Below are 19,316 nucleotides of genomic sequence, written 5' to 3'. Positions count from 1 at the left end.
GGCTCTCTTTTCTACATCATGTATAGAATTTCAAACCCAGGAACGAACGCTCTTTTTACTCTAAAATTTTAACACAACAAAGAAGATCAATATATAAAGCTTTAAAATCCTCCTTCTCTAACCACACGAACAGCTGCGCGACTTGGGCAATTTGGGACTCGGCCGACATGGTGACGGTTTTGCAGCGTTTATACGGGGAGCCATTATAATCACGTGATGGTCGGAGAACCTGCACGCAGCCACGCCCCCCACGGGTCCCCGCGCCCAACAAAAACCATTCGTCATGGCTCCCCCTCTGTTGCTACTTGCTACGTCGCCGCTCGCTGGCCGTGAGCAGCGGAGGCGTGCAGCAAGCCAAGCTCCGCCAGTTGAAATACCAAGGATTGTCGTGAAACTTCGTCAGTTTGTCTAATTTCTGTGTAGTACGTACATACAATAGATATAGTCAGTCTTCCAGAAAGAGCAAAGGCGCACCAAAAAAGAACCAAAAATGCCCTTTTCCTCTGGTCGCTGCGCATCCAGTAGCGGCATGCGCAATATTCACGTCACGTGAGTGGTCCGTGAAATTCACGTGACATGCAGTTTCCAAAAATAGTACATTTCGGAAAACAAAAATATGAAAACGATCGTAATATAATTAAGTTTGTGTTCCTTTTCTGTTTAAAAAGTTTGCATTTCATTCATAGTCCCAATATATATCGTCATTCTTGCCCCCCCCCTGGTTGGCGACTCGGTGTCCACATTCTTGTGGCGAGGGTGGTGGCACGGGCTTGCGTTTTGTTTTGTATTTGTCTGCATAATGCATGCTCTGTTCCGGTATGTCTATGGTGCCTAGTCTCAAAATGGCTATTGGAAGTACGACAGTACATCGTCCTCCTGTAAATCGTTTGAAGAAACCGTAGTGTAACCAGCTGCTGCAGGCACCGATCTTGCTGAAATAGAAAACGTCAGCGAGGGATCAACAAAAGAGGGTTGTTGCTGTTTCTGTTTCTGTTGTTTTTGATTTTGTTGTTGGTGCTGCGCCAAGGAAGGCACGCCGTTCATTGCCCAGTCCTGCACGGACCATTGCTCATTGACGTTCGAATTGCCACTCAGTAGAGTAGTAAAGCTAGGCATGCTTTCAGTGGCAGAGCGTGAACCGTAGGAGCTGTCAGGTGTAGTGCTCACCCACGTGTTCGAGAAATCGTCGGTTGATTCCTGGGGGTCAAGCTTCAGCGTCTGCTGCGGGATTAATGAACATCCGGAGAGGAGTGACGATGAAGAGGATTGGTGACATGCTCCTCCGAAGTCGTTATTCAATTGGAACGTATCGCATATTGAATTCCGTTCGCTGTCACTTAGTAAGTTCAGCGAAGGTGTTGAGCATGAGTCAGGTATTATGTCTTTCAGGCTGCCATTAGCGTTTCCAAGCTTGCCGTTGCTGCTAGCTGTTAGGGCGGCGATAACGGAGTCTCCATCACTGCCACTACCACTGCAGTGCCCACAACCTAGAGATGGCTGCACGCCAGAGCCGGTCATTAGGATACCGGAGGTAGAGCTTGTCGCGGCAGCAGCAGCGGCCGCTGCCACTGCGGAAACGCACTGCTGCTCCTGGTCCTGGTCTTGCTGCGATATAGAGCAATTAGAAGACTTCGGAGATGGCACCTGTGTAATCACCATAGATAGAGAGTCCTCGTCCTCTTCGCCAGAACTCTGCTCCCACGGGAAATTCAGCCCAAACTTACCCTGGATCTCCTCATCCCCAGTGGGTTCTGGCTCTTGCAGCACCGGACTTCCTGGCCTGTACTTCTTCAGCTCACGGAGTAACGACACCACCTGGTTCCTCAGCGACTGCACCTCCCGCTCACTCTGCAATCGCTGTTCCTCCAGCTTTCTTACCTTATCTTCCAAATCTTTCATCTTCCGCTCTTTACGCTCTCTAAACGCGCGCTGCGCTGCCCGATTCTGTGCGGTCCGCCTGTTTTTAGCTTCTGTATCTAGAGGCTTCCGCCCGGGTTTATTGCCCTTGCGCCTGCTCCCGCCCCCCTCGAACACCAGCTGCGTGGCTGTGCTGCCTCCACTACTGCTACTACTTGTCATGTCATCATCTTCCAGCGACCTTTTCAACCGATTGTGCGCTAACGACATCCTGCACCCCGTTTTCGACAATTTAATAGCTCAGAAACCTAACTCTACCAGATAATTGCAACAAACTCGACTATCCCGGAATTGATCCGTCCTTTCACAGCTCGCTTTCCCCGTACGTCCTTGTATCTCTGTATACACTGGAAAAATACCTGTGAATGTCCTGCCGTCGGAATAAACAATCTTATGCGATGCTGCAATCCAAACTAACCGCTCGGAATAAATGACAACACCAAAATTCCTCGAAAACCAGTGCTCGAGAAAAAAAGAAAACTACTGGTTTCTTTTTCGATCCTGCACCCAGGAAAAAACTGCAACTCTGTATATACGGAAACAGTAACCTGTTTTTCCTTCCTGCTCGCGGTTTACCAACCTACTTATCAACCGCTCGTCCTATTGTAGTATGCGGTACTCTGTAGTCTCGGATACCACTCTTGTATTCAATTCGATCGTGACCGTGTGCGTGTCACCTTCCGTCGCTATCGTTATCGGTGTGCGTATCGTCTCGCCCGGTATGGCAGTTTTTTACTTTGCAGAATTAATAGTAAAAAACTTAGCACTGCAGGTTGTGTGCTGTGCTAGTGGCGTGGGCTAGTGTATGTTTGTGTGTGTGCGTGCTCTAAAAAACGATATATCTATCTCAAAAATGTTATGTGTAGAGGAGAGAGAGAGAGGAACTGTGCTGAGAGAGTAAGTATATAAATGCGTTTCTTGTGCTCGAGAAAAAGGGTATTGTTTTTGTCGACGCCGTTGTTGTAAAGCTTCAGCCGAGTATTAAACATATAGCTAGTAGAGTACGTCTAGCGATGTCGAAATAGAGAGCAGACAGAGAAGACAGGATGGAAGATATGCTTTTTCTATCTGTTTCCTTCGTGCTACGCGAGTCTGCGGGGGGAACGGCGAGCGAGGAAGGGAGCGGTGGGAAAAGAGACGGAAGCAGAGGCAGCCCGGTAGCGGGGCAGCTAGTGTACCTCTCGGGACGGAAGGTAACGACGATTTTGGTTGGAATGTGGCTATGGGCGGCGGAAGCGGCGGAAACGGGTCGTGAGGAGCACTCTGACAAAAATGCGTGGGCTGCAGGAGAGGCGGGGAAGGGGAAGAGCGGCGAGGCCGTGGAACGATTCCGTGGAGGTAAAAAACACCACCGAACGGTCCCCGTGGAGTTCGTGAGAGGTCCCTGCTGGCACGCCGCTCACCGGTGTAAAAAAAAACGAGTGATGACATAATACTGCTCGTATAGCTGCGCTATACGAGACGCGTGAAAACGCGCTATACGAGCCGGCATATGCCGCTCTATACGAGCGTATTGTTTCATGTCCCTTAAACGACGCAGTATGCGCCTCTCGCCCATCGCAGCACGCTGCGATGGGCGAGAGGCCATTCAAAGGCAGCGAGTGGACGCCGAGACCGTCGTCGAGCAGAGGTTCTACGCACGCATTCGAGCCAAAAGCCAACGCTGGTGGCCTCGAGCTGCCCACCTCCACCGGAAATATTTCGTTTTGGGTATTACGTCCGTGGTTTGCGGTTTTCAAGAAAAGCTTTTGTCCTCTTCTTCCTGCTGCGGTGAGGTGCGGTGCAGTGGGCCCTTCCCCGCCTATACGGCGAACAGCGCAATACACACAGTGGGTAGTTAGTGGTTTGGACGTTGAACGAGGCGGAAAAAGCCACACAATTTGTGCATATATTGTCAGGTATTTTGAAATAGACTAATTAAGCAAATCGTCGATAATTGAAATACACAGACTGTTTTTCTGAATTTTTTTTTTTTCAGTCCCTCTCGTTTGGTTTTGAAAATCTTTCTTTATATTGGAGCGAAACGGAAAAAACTCTGGCCTCCTCTCTTAAAACTACAAGAATAAAGCAAAATATTAATTGGAGTTTTCTAGTGGAAATCCAGTGTCAGCAAGCAAAGGCCAAGCAAGATCAGCAGCAGGAACACCAGACGTAGTTGGTGGTATCGGAGAGAAAGAAAAGACGAACGCTAAGAATATGACGCAGACCGTTCAAGAGTTGCGGGCTAGACAAGCGCAGTTTACCAAGGAATTGCACGGGGACGAGGTGAGTAAGACAGGTCTTTCAGCGCTCCTGTCGAAGAACAAGTCGGCCAACCAGGAGGCGGTGTCCAAGTACTTGGCGCATTGGGATGGGCGCACGGACGAGACCGCGGAGGAGAGACGTATAGAGGACTACAACGAGTCCACGCACTCGTACTACAATGTTGTGACAGACTTTTACGAGTACGCATGGGGCAGTTCGTTCCATTTCAGCAGGTTTTACCCGGGAGAGTCTTTTGCGGCGAGTATTGCTAGACACGAGCATTACTTGGCGTACAATGCCGGGATTACCAAGTCGGACTTGGTGTTGGACGTTGGATGCGGTGTCGGAGGGCCTGCGCGTGAGATTGCACGTTTCACCGGGTGCAAGGTTGTGGGGCTCAACAACAACGACTACCAGATTATGAGAGGTAACTACTACAACAAAAAGTATAACCTCGGCGACCAGATATCCTATGTCAAGGGCGATTTCATGAAAATGGACTTTGCAGACAACACTTTTGACAAGGTTTATGTTATCGAGGCCACCGTCCATGCCCCCAACTTCGAGGGTGTCTACGGCGAGATATTCCGTGTTTTGAAACCTGGTGGAACTCTTGCAGTTTACGAATGGGTTATGACCGAGAACTACGACAGCTCAAACCCGGAACACCGTAAAATCGCCTACAACATCGAGCTCGGCGATGGTATCCCAAAGATGTATGGTGTTCAGGACGCACGTGACGCGTTGAAACATGTCGGCTTCAACATCGTCCACGACGAAAACCTCGCTGACAACAACGACCAAATCCCATGGTACTACCCATTGACTGGGGACTGGCGTTACGTCCAGACTCTTGGAGACGTGGGAACTTTCCTTCGTACCTCCTACCTCGGCCGCCAAGTGACCACCGCCTTTATGTACACTTTGGAGACCCTAGGCTTGGCTCCTAAGGGCTCCGGAAAAGTCACCAAGGCCTTGGAAACTGCCGCTGCAGGTCTAATTGCTGGTGGTAAACAGAAGTTGTTCACCCCTATGTGGTTGTTTGTCGCCAAGAAGCCCGCCAACAAAGGCACTACGCAGACTAGCAACGGTGAATAAATAGATGCGGATTAGCAGACAAGACACGGATCAGGACCCTCTTCGCAGCCAGATAACCTTACTTACTACTGTTAAAACACAATGACTCACTGCTGGGACAGGAGTGAAAAGCAGGAAACCCTGTGCCTGCGACCCCCTCCCGAACGCTATGTAGTTTTTGGTGTCTCCCTTTTGTGTCTGTCTACCTTCCCATTTCTTCCGTATTCTGAGCTTATATTAACAAGAACGGTGAAAAGAAACAAAACATAGAAGGACCTGACGATCCCTTTTGTGGCTTCCCTAGTCAGGCCATAGCTGTCCAACTGACTGACCTTTTTTTACATCGGCTGACTCTCACATGCTTGTGGAACGCCAAACACTACATAGATACGGCAAGAGTGGGACTACAGACGCACTCGACCTCGTTGGCTTTTTTGTCTCGTCATGTCGTCTCTTGTCTATGTATCCGTCGTCCCTAGCTGTCTTTACAAACTACTGTTCTCTGCAAATAACTCTTTAAAAAGTATATTACTATACTTGCCATCTAATACACTACAAATCGTTTAAGTCTGCAGAAGTTTGCAATACGTGACGCACCGCGAATTCCCAAGCTTATACAGTCGAGCAAAGGAGGGCTGACTCTTACAGAAACGCCGCAGCTGCAGGCCCTGTACACGTGCAACGCAGCCCCCAGCCCCCCGTAGCTGCCGGCCTTCTGGATCATCACTCCCAAGAAAATACAGCATGCACACACATATATATATAATATCAGGCCGGCATTTCGGCCTTTGCCTGCCTGCCGTGTGTTTGAGCTAAATTGACCCCACATGTACGCTCAGTAAATTGTTTACAAAAAGCTTTTTTTTAATCCACGTATAAAAGCACAATCATCCTGCCAATTCAGAATAGTCCGGCTCACTCTACTTCTCCGTTGGACTCCTCTCCCTCTCCTTCTTCATACCGCAAGGGGTTTTTTTTGTAACCAATCCAACTGGAAATAGGTCTTCCCGTTATCAAAGAAAAATCAACAGTCCGGTTGTGTTTCCTGATCGTGATCCGTGATCGTCATTTCGTACGAAGGTATATACGTTCTCGCTGCGCAAACGCACAGCAGCAGGAAAAACAGACAATAGGGTTCTCTCGAGCACACGGCGCGCGCACGGGACAACAAAAAGGCAGTTCCGTTTCTTTTCCAACACCTGTGCACCATGAGCACGTCGCAGCTGCGCTACCGCCACATCTCGCATCCCGTGGTGCGGGACTTGCCGCATTCGGTAAGGGAGCTAACCTTCCGCTGGCTCGAAAACAGCCGCCGAGAGGTGACGCTCCACAGGAAGGCGGACACGGACACGGACACGGCCGTGTCCGTGTCCGTGTCCCTTATTGGTGGGGATGTTGCGTCCGTATCGTCAGCGGAGGACCGCAGAAGGCTCCAACGGCGGAACAACCGCTGGGCTATCTTCACGACGGGAGCTGGGCTTTTCTCGGATGGGTATGTCAATAACTCGATCGGGGTTGCGTCGTCTTGTTTGAAGGAGATTTATGGCAAGCAGTACACTGATTCGCGTGCGATCTCCAATGTTTCCTCTATTGCATTCGCTGGTACGGTGTTCGGACAGCTTTCGTTTGGGTATTTTGCAGATCGTTTTGGACGGAAGATCTCGATGCTTGTGGGCACTGCCATGTTGATTATATTCACGATACTGACAGCGGGGGCGTGGGGGGTTGGCACGTCTGATACCAACCCAGGTGGTCTTTTTGAGGTGCTTGCTGTGTATCGGTTTCTTGTTGGCATTGCGATTGGTTCGGAGTACAGCAGCGGGTCTCCCGCGGCGGCGGAGGCGTCTAATGCTTTGCCTGCGGGACGCAGGAATCGCTGGTTTTGCTGGTTTACAAATTTCATGATTGACCTGGGGTTTGTGGTCTCTGCGGTGGTTCCCTGGGTTTTGCTCTATATATTTGGCGAGAAGAACTTGACTCCCGTGTGGCGGATCACCTTGGCTCTGGGAGCCGTGCCGCCGCTGTCGTTGTACTATATGCGTACCAAGTTCAAAGAAAGCGAAGGGTTTGAAAAGACACGGTTGCGGAATAAGATGCCCTACTGGAGGGTGGTAAAGTTCTACTGGTTCAGGACATCTGTGATTTCTTTGCTTTGGTTTATCTATGATTTTTCTGCCTATGCGTTTGGAACTTACTCGACGTTTATTTTGGGCGAGGTTCTAGGCAAGGATGCTCCGTTGAAGTCGAGGTTCGCCTGGAACATCTTGTTTAATTTTTTTTATCTCCCAGGTGCCTTCTTGGGTGCCATATTTTCCGATTATCTAGGCCCCCGTCTTACCTTCACTCTTGGGATTGGTGTGCAGTCCTTAGTTGGTTTTGCTATAGCTGGGTTTTTTGGTTCTTTACGCAAGAACATCGCCGCCTTCACCATCGTGTATGGTGTCTTCATGACTCTGGGCGAGTTCGGCCCAGGTGATAACATTGGCGTGCTTGCATCCAAGACTACTGCGACTCCTGTACGAGGGCAACTATATGGTATTGCCGCCGCCATTGGGAAAGTGGGTGCTTTTGTAGGCGCATACGTGTTCCCTATAATTATCAAAAAGGCTGGAGGTGAAAGCTCCACTCCAGGTCTTCGTGCGCCTTATCTAATTACATCCTCCTTGTTTCTCCTTAGCGCCTTCATTGCCCTTGTCTTCCTCCCCCCTGTTCACCAGGAAGCTGTGGATGAAGAAGACAGGTTATTCGTCGAATATTTGCAGAGTACTGGCTACGAGTACGAAACTGATCCTAATATCGGCGAGGCATACAATACTACTACCTGCTTTGATAATAGCCCAACTACCGATAGCCCTGGCGTCGATAGAAATTCAAAATCAAGTGCGAATACCACTGTGCACTTAAAGCATTAACTATGGTGATAGTTGTATTACTGTAATAGTGATTGAGCTTTTTTTATTTTTATTCTACCTTGAAAAGTTCCTGAAAATATATGGTGACATTTATGTCAACTGCAAGGACTTACATATGGCATCAACCATTCAGGCTCTGACATTCGCAAGCACTTCATCAACTGGGGGGACCATCAGACAAAAACAGAACTTTTATGATGATTTTCACGATATACATAATATTTACTTATACACACATACATTCCTGCCTTCTCAAAGAAAAATTTCTCATATTAATTACATAATAGTACTAAAATGTAACCGGTTGTTTGCGTTAAATTTTATGTCATGTTTCCTGTCGCCGACATAAGATCTGGCGTGCGTGCATATGTGCTTCAAGACTATCCTTTTAAAACCAGATCATTAACTCCTCTCTACATAACAGCGCAGCACACAAATCCCTGCCTTTTCCCACAGCTCTGCTTCCCGCAGCTCTGTTTATGCAGCCGCCTCCAACTCGGCATTCGGACTTTCTTTCTTGGAACAGCGAGAGGATGCTCATCAGAGGCATAAGTCCCATTAAAAACAGTGTGCAACATGCCAGGTAACGAGCATGAGAACATCCTCTCCCTATGAGCCAACGACAAGGAACCTAAAGATGAGATCTTTGTAAGGCCGTTCTTGGACGGATTCTTCGATATGATATACTTGGATCGAAACATGTCCTCGTTGTCGTCACTTAGCTTACGTCTACTTTCCGTAATGGATGAATGACTTTCGCATTTATGTATCTCACGATTACTATTCACACGAGTCTTAGTCGGTTCACTAACCGATCCGGTTCTCGAAAACGCTTTTGAATGCACCGGAAGTGTGGAAAGCATGGGAATATTATTCGTTACAATCTCTGCACCAGAGGTCAACGGAGATGCCCGATTCCCCTCTCTATGCACTGAATCACCATCACCCGCCAAAGGTTCGTGCTCTTCCCTTTCCGAAGAATGCCATCGATAATGTCTGGGACCGCCAAACACAAATGCTGAATCTGCAGTAGTTGCTTGTTGACTTAATGTATTTTGCGATATGCAAGAATATATCCAATTAGATATATTCGAAGCGTTTTTCTTACCAATTTCAGCACATGAATTTGCCTCCTTTGATGCAGTGTTGTTACATGGAATAGCAACGACCGAATAAAAGAGTATCTTTGGGAAAACGCCATTCATTTCAAATATGTCGATAAGTGACACCATCTGTATATTATTCATTGAAAATCTTTCGTCGTAAAGAAGCCAGTCGTCGTTAATGTCGGCAACTGTGGTATCGTTGTTAGATTGCCTTACCGCGGTAAGCAACTGATCCAACGTCGTGTTGTAGATTAGTATGGACTGAAGTACAATTCTAAAGTCACCCTCGTCACCCGATATGGATATACTTGGGAAAATGGAGCAATCAGAACTCACAGAATTACACGCACTGCTCAGCTCCGAAGTAGAGTCACCTTCATTATAGAGTTCCTCGTGTCTATGTTCAGTTGGGCAACAAGAGCCCTGGATATGTTCTTCTCTAGTCAATGTACGCGCCAAAACCTCTCCATCGTAGGACTGATATGATTCACTACTTCTAATCGACACTTCCTCTGAGTTTTTGCACGTAGATATCGCAGAAGAGGACAGACCAAATGTGAAAAGCTTGCTGTTATCCACAGCCGTTAAGCTATTAGCTTTAAAACTAGTTGTAAAACGTTCTCCATTTCTCGGCTTCTCGCTTGCAACTTCTGTATCCCCAACACCTCCCCCGTCCAACGTATGTTCTCGGCGGTCGACATCAATATTCTGCTGCATATAAGAAATATCATTGCTCACCGGATCGAAACCTATGCCCTTCAACTGAGTAGATATCCCCGCAACGTTTTCTAAGCCCGTGTTTGCACACAAACTAACATTCAATGTTTCTTCTAGGGAAGCATTACTATGACCAAAACTAAACTCATTGTCGCATTGATCCTGTCGCTGGAAGTGGGAACCAAAAGACTCCACAGGTCTGTTGGCCGTCAAACCCACTCCGGCGACACCCCCCTTCGTATCGTTTATCAAATAATGATCTTCCCCATTCAACAAATCCTTCCGACCTGTCAACTTTGTTATATTACCATCACGCACCTCTCTCATCCCCGGCAAACTACTTCTCAGAAACTCTTCCAAAATACTTGCACCTTGTCTTATATCGTCAGGAACAGACACCAGCAACACCCTATTACTGGCACTCATTGTACCGCCCGAATACTCCTTGACCAGTCTCTTCATAAGCCTACATTTAACAATATCACTGCTCAGCTCTTCAAATTCACCACAACGAAGATTATGCAAATACCATGACCATAACCCATTACAGTCATCTAATAAACAACCGCTATTCTCCACCATGTGTAACTCAAAATAAAAAACTGAGGCGTCCAAGCAATTTAATCAATGACACGTATACAGACTACACTGTACTAATTCAGCCAACAACGATAACGATAATAATACTTCTTTCTCTAGCACTTTACTGTTACCTAATCTCTCTCTCTCATCCAAAATCTCTCCGTTATCTCAAATTCCTTGAATAAAAAGCAAAACCACCCTACAATCTAAACAAATTCTGCAAGGTAGACCTTATAAACTTGATACTTTTATATGGCCTTAATTATAATACCCATGATCTTTAAGGTTATAACTCGGATAACATTGGAATAATATATCAGAAACTGTTGAAAAAAGCCCCTACATCTACTTTCCGATACAGCACTAAAAATTGCCGCAGTAATGTGCTACAACTACGTAAAGAAACCTGGAGCTGAAATGCCTAGATACATGTATCTAGGCATTTCAGCTCCAGGTCAAGCACGATGCTAGTTGTTTAGGGTATATGTTTCTTCCATTATGTAGTAGTAGAGGCTTTCAAATGCGTGCTCCGGGAGAGAGGGGCCGTTGATGATTGAAGTGTTCAGTCATATCCTTCCACGGCCATACAAAGTCAGAACGCAGTTCATCTCTGATCACAATACAGTGTGGTATGGGCTTTTTGGAGGGGACGGTTTTTGAGGAAGTGGGGGCGGGGGGTTGGTCTGTTGTGAATTGATGTGTAGATAGGTTCAAATACATAGTAAGGATACTTTTTGCTTGTTGAGGGATTCAAAAGATGATCGGATCTCTGATGGCGATGAGGTGATCGGATGTCAGCTGTTGACAGGATTGATCGGATGGCGGAGTTGTGTCGACTTTACTCAGATTGATTAAGATGCTCGAGCATAGCATCATACTGGCATCTGCTGAATGGTTTAATTGGGAGTATGTTTTCTACATAACACGCCCACACATGCGCTTTTTGGATCTACAGATTAGAGTCATGCGTCTGTATCCTGGCTGCAATTAACTTTATGTGCGGTACCTGGGGTGTTATTCCACCTGGGCTTCTGCTTGCTCGATGTTGAATATATATGTGTAGGTCGAATTCTTTTCTATTTTAGGGTGGTTCCCAGTTAAGCAGCTAGGTAAGATACACGGATGGCAATGGAGGAATAGGGCCAGGCATATTAATGGATCGGAACGTTTGTCTTGAGACACTTGGTCTCTAAAGTTGGACTCACGCTGGTAATATATATATATATTAACAAATTATGGACTAAAGTATAATATATAGCCAGTCTCAATGTTACAGATTCATTTATAGAACAAATTGTTAAAGAAATTAGTCTACTAAGATATAGTGTCAATAAGTATGGTATTGAATACATAGATATGGAATGTTGGATGGCAGCGCACATGACATTTGGCTGACTACCCAACTACCTTTTAGGGATGAATTGAATTGGCATGACAACACATGCTGAAAGATTAATAAAATTACATTGATCAGAGTATGCACTAGAATCGAGGAGGGGAAATAATGATTTGTTGTATAATGAAATGGATATCCCGTGTTGAGCTGTACTCTTGTTTGTACTAATAATACATGGACAAAACCTCCAATGAAAAATCGGGAAGAATAATTCTACTTTGTAATGCCCCAGCCTAATGAATTTGCGGTATGTATAGGCCCCGATATTTGGGACTTGCTAATTTTCTCATCTTTCTTGCGACGAGTTTCTAATTCTTGTCTGTGACGTACACCAGGTACTAAATGTTTCCAGCCATGTGGCTTGGTTGCATGTAGGGATGGATCAACTTCATGTGCAGAAGAGTTCTTCCTGAGGACACCAGCTTCCGTCCTTAGGGCATGTGAAGTGGTGCTTCCCGGAGCTGTGTTTTCAAAATCCCAATGCATAGTAGAGCTCATCCTGTTCGGAACTGAAATTACAGAACCCTCTGTTTTTGACCTTCTGTGCATCACTCCTTTGTGGGCGCCGACATTAGAAACTTGTGGTGAACTGCCAAGAATATTGGGGCAGTTTTCAAAGTCAAACGCGGAAGCAGGTCTCTGTGTCTTGCTTAGGAGAGAAGAGAGCAATGCTGAATTATGACCGGAGCTAAATTCAGTATTATTGGGGGTGGGGTAATTATTGCTTACAGTTGTAGGGACCTGCAAATATCCTGAACGTGATGTATAGCCGCTGTTTATCGTAGAAGTATTATATGTGTGATGTTGGGCCATAAATTTAGAACCAGTAGGGTTATAGTTAACCGAGGAAGATTTAGACGTTGACGTACCAACAGCTGCATTTGACCTATAACCATAATAGCCTTCATGGAATGAAGCCACATTACTAGAGCTACTGTAGTACCTGTTATTTATAACAGATAGGTGACGGTACATCTCCTCATCTAAGGCGTCAAATTCCTCAACCATAATATCACTAACATCATTTTCGTCGCCATTACTATCTTCAGTAGGGTCTTTATCATAATCGGCATCAGTAAATTCATCACATTCAGGCATGATCTCTTCAATAGCTTCTACCTCTCCCAATCTAAAACCACTTGGCTCTGTGATAATTAAACTACGAGTGACAGATCCTCTAGACGTACTAATGGGTATCGCAATAGCATCATCATTTACAAGTTCTATATCATCTTCATCACCTTCATAAAGATAATCATCGTAGTTATCTGAAGAACTGCCGTGGAGTCTTATGAAACCAACAGAGTTTTCATTGGATAAATCCTCAACATTTACAGACATGCCAGGTTCAGAAGACAATCCAACTGTATTACATTGTGGGTTTGAGGATTCTGTGACTATAGTGCTCATATTGTAGTATTGATTTTTGTTATAGTGTTCAATGATGCCATCATCTTTTTGAAGGTGGCTTAAAAGTTCAGGATGGTGGAATTCTAACTCTGAAATCTCAATATTACCTTCTTGGTCAATATCTTCCAGATCAATACCAGACGACATGTATTGTGCCTCATTGATATTTATAGTTTCACCTCCACTTTCTTGATACATGATATCTGCTTCGGGTTCGAAGGAATTGCTAAATGGGTTGATTCGGGCATAATAATAATTTCCTTCTTCATCAATATGATATGTTATACCTTGACTGAGACTATAGACAGTGTTTTCACCCGTAACAATCATATCATCATCGGTAAACGAATCCGGGACACTATCATGATTACTACTGCTATTCGTTGACTGTGAATTAAAATTCCGCTCTGGGTCACCGTCATAAAATGCGTCGGTCTTCAAATCGCTTAAACGGTCGTTAAACTGATGATTATATGAAATCCCCAAATTATTTGGAATACTCTTCTCTCTCAAGACTATTTTGCTTCTAATCTTCGAAACTTTGTACAACCTCTTCAACAGGAAGAGGAATATTAGTATCCATAAGAGAACTCCGAAACTAAAGGCTAACGAGAAAATCAGAATTCTCTTCCTTGTTGCAGGAGACATATGTCTATGTGCTCCCAAATCCAAAGTCCCACCTTTATGATCGCTAGAATTATTGTTAGACGAACCACTGGTATCTCCAGAATGGTCTGGATCTGTGTTGGAGAATGAAGGGGACGAACCGCTTGTTATAGTAAGTACTGGAATTCGAGGATCAACAAGTGAAGCTAATTGGTTTAACGTTGCCACCGGATTTAAGTATAATTTCGAATTCTTATCAGCTACCATTTTTCGTAAACTAGTGACCGCCTCTGAAGGGAAATACACTTCAGCCACAGAGGCTGTATAGTCAGCTCCCTGCAAAAGGAATGGGACAATTTGTTTAACAACAATTTGAGAATATCCATGTTCATCGGAAGTATCTTCCTCATTATTCTGTCTCCTTTTAACCGGTTCTGTAGAATTAGTATGTTTATGCTCAAGGGACAAATTGCCGTAAATATTAAAATAACTTCCTGACACAGAACCACGATTTCCCAAAATATTGTTATTGGATTCATTTATATGTCTAAGAAGCAAAGCTTCCTTATTTTCGATATATGGATAATTCAAGAGATGTGGTAGGAAAGAAAATATTTGCGCGGATGCAACTGGGTTTGAGACCAGAAATGCATAATTCAGGCCTTGCACAAATCCAATTGTAATTAAATCGTAGTTATCCGGTTTTGCAACAGGGGTGGCGGGAGTTATTGCTCGTGGTAGCGTATAAGTTGCAGCAGATCCCACAGTGGTTGACTCCTTAGGTGAAGTCTGCATTGAAGCAGTTACAATTGTAGTAGGCAACCAACCAGTTTTCTCATCAATTGAGGTGCTAGATGGATTGCTTTTTGGTGCAATAAATGAAGGGGAAGGGACCACATTACTGCTACCAAGCGGAGAATTTGTTCCACCAACTGGGTTAACGACTGAAGTGGAAGTAGAGGATTCAGATAATATCAACGATATGTAGGATGTGGTAGAGGGAGAGAAAATGGTGTCTTGTTTAGAAATAATATTGCTCGAAGACATGCCAGCATCTGAGGTCATGGGTACGATCGTTGTAACAGAAGCAAAATTTGATGAGGCTGTTTTTTGTGATGAAAAGGCATTCTCTGTTTCGCTAGATGATGTAGAACTTGGAGCACTGCTATCTCCATATATGGAATTTGAACCAAAGGTTTCTGCAGACTCCGAAAAAACACTAGCTTGTGAATATAAACCTGAAGTTTCGATTCTAGAAGTAGGGATGGGTGATATAGATCCAGAAACTTGCTGACTGAAACCCGTAATAGTTAATGAGGTGGGCTGTGATGTCAAAACCCTATCAGAAGCGGATTCGGGCAATGCACTAACAGAATAACCATCATTAGTAGTAAAGCCTGATAGCAAAGTTAAAACTTGAATTGAATTAGCATAAGTGGATGATAACGATTCCACACGTGTTTCAGAAGGATATCTAGTGTCGGCTGCCGATGGAGGAGTAGGGCTAGAAAAAGTAAGAAAATCACCTAAAGATATCTTGCTCGTTGTAAGACTTGAGGAAGAATCATGAAATTGGGCAGAACTTGTTAACTTTCTAGAGTTAACATCACTCCAAGATTCTCCGGTTGCTGTAATGCTAGGTGTACCACGCATCAAAATTGTGGAAGGGCTACTTCCGGATAGTTCAAATGATATAGGAGATAGACTTGTGCCATCTAATGTATTTGAAGTAAGACTTTGGGGGGCGGCGCTACTAGACACTAATATTGAGCTGGCTGCAGCATGATCGGACACTGATGATGATTCAAATGTAGCGGTTAACGAGCCAGTGATCGTAGGAGTGTTCCCAGTGCTTCCTTCCATAGATTGTTGGGTAGTAGCATCTGGCGATCGAGTCTGTTCAGTCGTGGGGTTGTTCCCACCACTAGCTCCAGTACTTGCATCTGACGGCTGAGTCTGTTCAGTCGTGGGAGAGTTTCCAGTGCTTCCTGCCGTAAATTGTTGGGTGCTCAGAGCTGGCGACCGGGTCTGTTCAGTCGTGGGGCTGTTCCCACCACTAGCTCCAGTAGTCGCAGCTGGCGACTGGGTCTGTTCAGTCGTGGGGCTGTTCCCACCACTAGCTCCAGTAGTCGCAGCTGGCGACCGGGTCTGTTCAGTCGTGGGGTTATTCCCACCACTAGTTCCAGTAGTCGCAGCTGGCGACCGGGTCTGTTCAGTCGTGGGGTTGTTCCCACCACTAGCTCCAGTACTTGCATCTGACGGCTGAGTCTGTTCAGTCGTGGGAGAGTTTCCAGTGCTTCCTGCCGTAAATTGTTGGGTGCTCAGAGCTGGCGACCGGGTCTGTTCAGTCGTGGGGCTGTTCCCACCACTAGCTCCAGTAGTCGCAGCTGGCGACTGGGTCTGTTCAGTCGTGGGGTTATTCCCACCACTAGTTCCAGTAGTCGCAGCTGGCGACCGGGTCTGTTCAGTCGTGGGGTTGTTCCCACCACTAGCTCCAGTACTTGCATCTGACGGCTGAGTCTGTTCAGTCGTGGGAGAGTTTCCAGTGCTTCCTGCCGTAAATTGTTGGGTGCTCAGAGCTGGCGACCGGGTCTGTTCAGTCGTGGGGCTGTTCCCACCACTAGCTCCAGTAGTCGCAGCTGGCGACTGGGTCTGTTCAGTCGTGGGGCTGTTCCCACCACTAGCTCCAGTAGTCGCAGCTGGCGACCGGGTCTGTTCAGTCGTGGGGTTATTCCCACCACTAGTTCCAGTAGTCGCAGCTGGCGACCGGGTCTGTTCAGTCGTGGGGTTGTTCCCACCACTAGCTCCAGTACTTGCATCTGACGGCTGAGTCTGTTCAGTCGTGGGAGAGTTTCCAGTGCTTCCTGCCGTAAATTGTTGGGTGCTCAGAGCTGGCGACCGGGTCTGTTCAGTCGTGGGGCTGTTCCCACCACTAGCTCCAGTAGTCGCAGCTGGCGACTGGGTCTGTTCAGTCGTGGGGTTATTCCCACCACTAGTTCCAGTAGTCGCAGCTGGCGACCGGGTCTGTTCAGTCGTGGGGCTGTTCCCACCACTAGTTCCAGTACTTGCATCTGACGGCTGAGTCTGTTCAGTCATAGGAGAGTTCTCAGTGCTTATTCGAGCAGATTGTTGGCTGGTCGCATCTGACAAATGAGTCACTCCAGTCGTATGGATAGTCCCAGTGAAACTAGATAGCGGCCCGTGGCTACCTGATGGTAAACTTGGGGTTGGGCTCTTGTAGATTGAATTAGAACTGTCTGCCTGCACTGTATCAGTATTTACAGTAGAAGCGCTAGGCTGAATATAACTAGATTGTATTATGGAACTCGGAGGCTCAACCGATAAACTGGATATTGATACATGAGATGGAGATAAAGACAACGTATGGCCTGAAGAAATTAATGATGGTGATGATATTGTCAAGATACCGCTTGTAGACGGCAGATCTCTTGACATAATAGAAAAAGATAAACCCGGATTACCCTCGGATGTTATCATCGTACTACCAGCAGCATTTGGTAAGGAAAATGAACCCCCAGCAGAGAAAATGGATCCCAAACTTCTCGATATGGTAAACGAACGGTCGTCTTGTCCACTAAGGGTATATGACAAAGAAGCCTGAGTTGTCAGAAGTACACTTGACTCACGGTCCAATGTCATATCTGTCGCACTAATAGAGTAATCTGAGACATCCGTCATTGAAGGTGCTGACAAAAGAAGAGACTGAGATTCAGTAGAGACAGAAATCATACTCAAGTCTAATGGAGCGTCTTGTGAGGTAACAAATTCGGATGGAAAAGATGTACTTGGAACTGGGTCTGCAACAGAACCAGACGGTATTGAAAACGTAAACGTATTCTCCTGGTCGCCGAGCGACATTGAAATATCTAACGGATCAGGAGATGTAAACGCAGTCTGTGATATCTGGTCAGAAGAAAGGCGCGACCCTGTGACGTCTTTCACGTCTACAGCCGTTGAAAATGAAGAATGCTGCATAGAACTGAATGGGTCCACACTTGCAGATATTGACGGAATAGGAGATAGCAACGTAGGTACGAAATATGACATGCTAGTTGACTGCAGGTGATCAGAAGAATCAAACCCCGAAACATAAATATCTCCACTTACTGAAGCTGTCGCATGGACATCCCCCAAACTCGCACTCTGCGTCGCAGCAACTGTCGCAGCAACTGTCGCAGTCACAGACAATGACACACCATCTGTAGATAAATCTGCATCGAAAACAGAGCTTTCCAGCCCAATGCTACCCTCGAGAGATACGGTCGCGGAGGGCGCAGAGGTTATCGACATAAAAGCAGCAGAAAATGTCAGCCACCCAACACTCAAACCGATCGAAGTACCAGACACCTCCGTTGCATCTACTATCGGCAAACCGGGTGAATCCAAAGACGTCATGTTCACTGAGTCTCGTCGCCGAAGGGGAGATCGGTCAAAGCCAGACGCGGCCGTGGCCCTAGCCGCAGCCGCAGCTGTATTCGACCTGGCAGATAGCACCGTCTTTGAATACCTTGCATCACTACACACCTCTTCCAACCCCATTACACCGCCCAAACTACACATATCTGTCTCTCCAGCCGACGGACATCGTACTCCACCAACACCAGCGCCATATACCATCATCTTGCTGTCCGCAATTAACCCTCCAGGTGAACCACCCCCTCCCAGAACCACCTCCCCAGCACCGCAAACGCACCGGCAGAAAACTAGAAGAACTAAAACCAACCACCCCCCTCTCAAATCCATATTCAATAAACGAGCGAAACCGCTGCCCAACATCCTCATCCACAGCTATAACAATAAAAAACACAACTCAATTCTTTTTTTATCCGAAAAAAATAAAACTAATACCAATAAAAAACAACCCCTCTTGACAAATTCACGTTCACTGTCACGCTCACTTTCCAAGTCCAACTTTATCCTTGTACCAGCGTCCTACCTTGTTCTGGCTCTCTCTCACTTTCTCAACTCTTTCACTCTGTCTTTCCACTTTCTTCCTCAACCTATAATTAATACAAAAAAAATTAAAATAAAAAACAAACTATCCGTACTTAATCCTCACCAACTTGAATCAACTTTTGCAAAGATTTTCTAACCTATTGCTTTTCTATCTATCTCTAGCAAATCTTCCCGAAATCTCCTGTTGTATAAACACACAACACAACACTCAATGTGGTTGGTTCTTTTGTTGTTTGTTGTTTATAACCTTGGCTTATTTAGCATATTTGCTGGTCGAACATTGCACCAGACAATAAGATTCTTGTTATGAAGCAAAAAGCTATTTATCTATCTTTTTGAAACCGTCTGGGCATTCTTCTGTGCGTCGGCCCT

At 46.0% G+C, this 19,316-nt stretch overlaps 5 protein-coding genes across 5 annotated transcripts; 2 read left to right on the top strand and 3 right to left on the bottom strand.

Annotated features, from left to right (window-relative positions):
• Positions 1-846: 846 nt before the first annotated feature.
• On the bottom strand, positions 847-2,127 carry Ecym_4064 (bZIP transcription factor; the record flags this gene model as incomplete). The annotated part of the gene is made up of 1 exon (XM_003645913.1): positions 847-2,127. One exon carries the CDS (start codon positions 2,125-2,127, stop codon positions 847-849), a length of 1,281 nt encoding a protein of 426 aa, XP_003645961.1.
• A 1,986-nt stretch (positions 2,128-4,113) lies between these two features.
• ERG6 (sterol 24-C-methyltransferase) lies at positions 4,114-5,259 on the top strand (the record flags this gene model as incomplete). Its single annotated transcript, XM_003645912.1, has 1 exon — positions 4,114-5,259. One exon carries the CDS (start codon positions 4,114-4,116, stop codon positions 5,257-5,259), a length of 1,146 nt encoding a protein of 381 aa, XP_003645960.1.
• A 1,187-nt stretch (positions 5,260-6,446) lies between these two features.
• On the top strand, positions 6,447-8,150 carry Ecym_4062 (uncharacterized protein; the record flags this gene model as incomplete). The annotated part of the gene is made up of 1 exon (XM_003645911.1): positions 6,447-8,150. The coding sequence occupies one exon, from the start codon at positions 6,447-6,449 to the stop codon at positions 8,148-8,150; it is 1,704 nt and encodes a 567-aa protein (XP_003645959.1).
• Positions 8,151-8,563: 413 nt separating this feature from the next.
• Positions 8,564-10,555, bottom strand: GIS4 (Gis4p; the record flags this gene model as incomplete). Its single annotated transcript, XM_003645910.1, has 1 exon — positions 8,564-10,555. One exon carries the CDS (start codon positions 10,553-10,555, stop codon positions 8,564-8,566), a length of 1,992 nt encoding a protein of 663 aa, XP_003645958.1.
• A 1,609-nt stretch (positions 10,556-12,164) lies between these two features.
• On the bottom strand, positions 12,165-18,770 carry HKR1 (Hkr1p; the record flags this gene model as incomplete). The annotated part of the gene is made up of 1 exon (XM_003645909.1): positions 12,165-18,770. One exon carries the CDS (start codon positions 18,768-18,770, stop codon positions 12,165-12,167), a length of 6,606 nt encoding a protein of 2,201 aa, XP_003645957.1.
• Positions 18,771-19,316: the final 546 nt, after the last annotated feature.

Source organism: Eremothecium cymbalariae, chromosome 4, assembly GCF_000235365.1.
Source record: "Eremothecium cymbalariae DBVPG#7215 chromosome 4, complete sequence".
Classification (NCBI taxonomy): Eukaryota; Fungi; Ascomycota; class Saccharomycetes; order Saccharomycetales; family Saccharomycetaceae; genus Eremothecium; species Eremothecium cymbalariae.
Note: the sequence above shows the minus strand (reverse complement) of the source record. Positions and strands in the feature narration are given on the sequence as shown.